Here is a 2322-nt window from a genome sequence, read left to right as displayed (position 1 = left end):
CGATGTTTGCTCAACATTTCTTTGGTATTTTATTTTATTTTTTTTCAAATTTCAGAATCAGAGCTTTTATTCACCATATACAATGTACAAAGAATTTCTCTTGGTGCAGGTGTCAACATAAAATCTAATAAGAATAAGAAAAATGTCACACATATATGCATGTGCACACAGACACTGACACACACACACACACACACAGATGCACACACAAACACAGACATAGAGCTGACACCAGCTCAAGGCCAGATAGATATTGACTTACTGTCTGTGTTCGTTCATTTTCTCCACCCTCCTCTCCCGCCTCCAGTTTGCCATGGCGACGGTGGTGATGGAGCAGATTGGCCGCCTGTTCATCAACGCCCAGCAGCTGCGTCAGATCCCTCAGCTGTTGGAGTCGGCCTTCCCCACGCTGCCTTGCACTGTGAAGGCCTCCGATGTTCCCTGGGTTTTCCGCGAGCCTCACATCCTCGCCGGCTACAGGCAGCCGGACCAGGGCTGGCGCTACTACTTCCTCACCCTCTTCCAAAGGCACAACGAGGCGCTTAATGTCTGGACCCATCTGCTCGCCGCCCTCATCATCTTGGTGAAGTGGCAGGAGATCTCGGAGACGGTCGATTTTTTGCGAGACCCCCACGCTCAGCCCCTCTTCATTGTCCTCCTGGCAGCCTTCACCTACCTCTCCTGCAGCGCTCTCGCTCACCTGCTCTCTGCCAAGTCCGAGCTCTCCCACTACACCTTCTATTTCCTGGACTATGTGGGTGTCGCTGTCTACCAATACGGCAGCGCCCTGGCACACTTCTACTACGCCATAGAGGAGGACTGGCACACCAGGGTGCGAGGGTTTTTTCTGCCCGCTGCAGCATTCTTTGCCTGGCTGTCTTGCTTAGGCTGCTGCTACGGCAAATACACCAGTCCTGGGCTGCCCAAGTTCGCCCACAAGCTTTTCCAAGTGGTGCCCTCCGGCTTGGCCTACTGTCTGGACATAAGCCCCGTGGTTCACCGCATCTACAGCTGCTACCGGCAGGGCTGCTCCGACCCGGCCGTGGCGTACCACCGCTACCAGGTGCTCTTCTTCCTGGTCAGCGCCTATTTCTTCTCCTACCCGCACCCAGAGAGTTGGTTCCCTGGGAGGTGTGACTTCTTCGGGCAGGGCCACCAGATCTTTCACGTGTTCCTGGTGCTGTGCACCCTGGTGCAGGTCGAGGCGCTGCGCATTGACTTCACAGAGCGCCGGCCCTTCTATGAGCATCTCCATGGCGATCTTGCCCATGATGCCGTCGCACTCTTCATTTTCACTGCCTGCTGCAGTGCTCTTACCGCTTTCTATGTGCGCAAGCGTGTGCGTGCAGGTCTCCATGAGAAGGAGGAGTAGGTGGTGGAAGGGAAGGAAGTCTGATTTGTTTTACCCTGGAGTGACAGTAAATTAAAAGAATTAAATGTTCATGTTGTTGAAAGTTACCAGTTTGTGACAGTGACCTATGATTATTTCTTCTTTATGTGGTCTGCCAAACTACAGTGATCTGGCAAATTGTTATTAACTGTGTGTTTTTGTGACTTACCTTGAAGAAAGGGGAATCTTGTCATTTGTCTGTAGCAATACAGGTAGTACTTAAACACTGCAAAAAATCTCCGCATTTCACAGAGAGGGTAAAATGAAGGACAAAAATGGTCATGGACAAAAATGTTGGCTGTATTTGTTCTAATGACTTACCCTGGAAAGTTTCCATTCTCCACTGTGAGCTCTTTTACTGGTCTACAACGTTGTTTTTACTCTAAGTGTGAAAGAATGTTTTACTTCACCATACAAAAATAAACTCGCTATTGAGGAATTGATGTGAGCAGAAAAATTAAGAAAACAGTCCCTTAAGATGCCTTTAACTCGAGATAACAATTTCATATTCAGGATGATCTGACTGTCTTAATCAAATTGTGGCAGCATTTGTTTTACAATTTACAATCCCTTGATATTTGGTATACTGCAGTCAGGTACCAATTAGTGCTGTTGATGTACCTTTCTGACATGCTATCGATGCATTTCTCATGTTTTTATCTGATTCTGCTCTATTCTTTCGGGATCAAAGCAGGGATGTTGCATTTTTTAATTTATTTATCAAGGCGCTCAAACATTGTGCCATACATAAATGTCATAAAATATTCTGGGGAGTTGAGAACCCAATTTGCAAACCAAACATTGTACCTCTTATCTAAAAAGGAGACTTTTTCTGTGTGACACAACATTCTATTGAATGATGTTGGAAAATGAGGCTGGCACTCAATATTGGCTAAGAATTGGCTGGAATTATGTGCCCAAGATTACTGATG

General features: G+C 47.0%; 1 protein-coding gene across 1 annotated transcript; it reads left to right on the top strand.

Moving 5' to 3' along the window:
• Positions 1-295: 295 nt before the first annotated feature.
• paqr7b (progestin and adipoQ receptor family member VII, b) lies at positions 296-1372 on the top strand. Its single transcript, XM_071525474.1, has one exon. It carries the CDS (start codon positions 314-316, stop codon positions 1370-1372), a length of 1059 nt encoding a protein of 352 aa, XP_071381575.1. The 5' UTR covers positions 296-313.
• Positions 1373-2322: the final 950 nt, after the last annotated feature.

This window comes from Centroberyx affinis, unplaced genomic scaffold (genome assembly GCF_046629955.1).
Source record: "Centroberyx affinis isolate AG114_WGS23_722 - 3 ecotype Tasmania unplaced genomic scaffold, CSIRO-AGI_Caff_v1 ptg001293l_1, whole genome shotgun sequence".
In the NCBI taxonomy this organism is placed as follows: domain Eukaryota; kingdom Metazoa; phylum Chordata; class Actinopteri; order Beryciformes; family Berycidae; genus Centroberyx; species Centroberyx affinis.
Note: the sequence above shows the minus strand (reverse complement) of the source record. Positions and strands in the feature narration are given on the sequence as shown.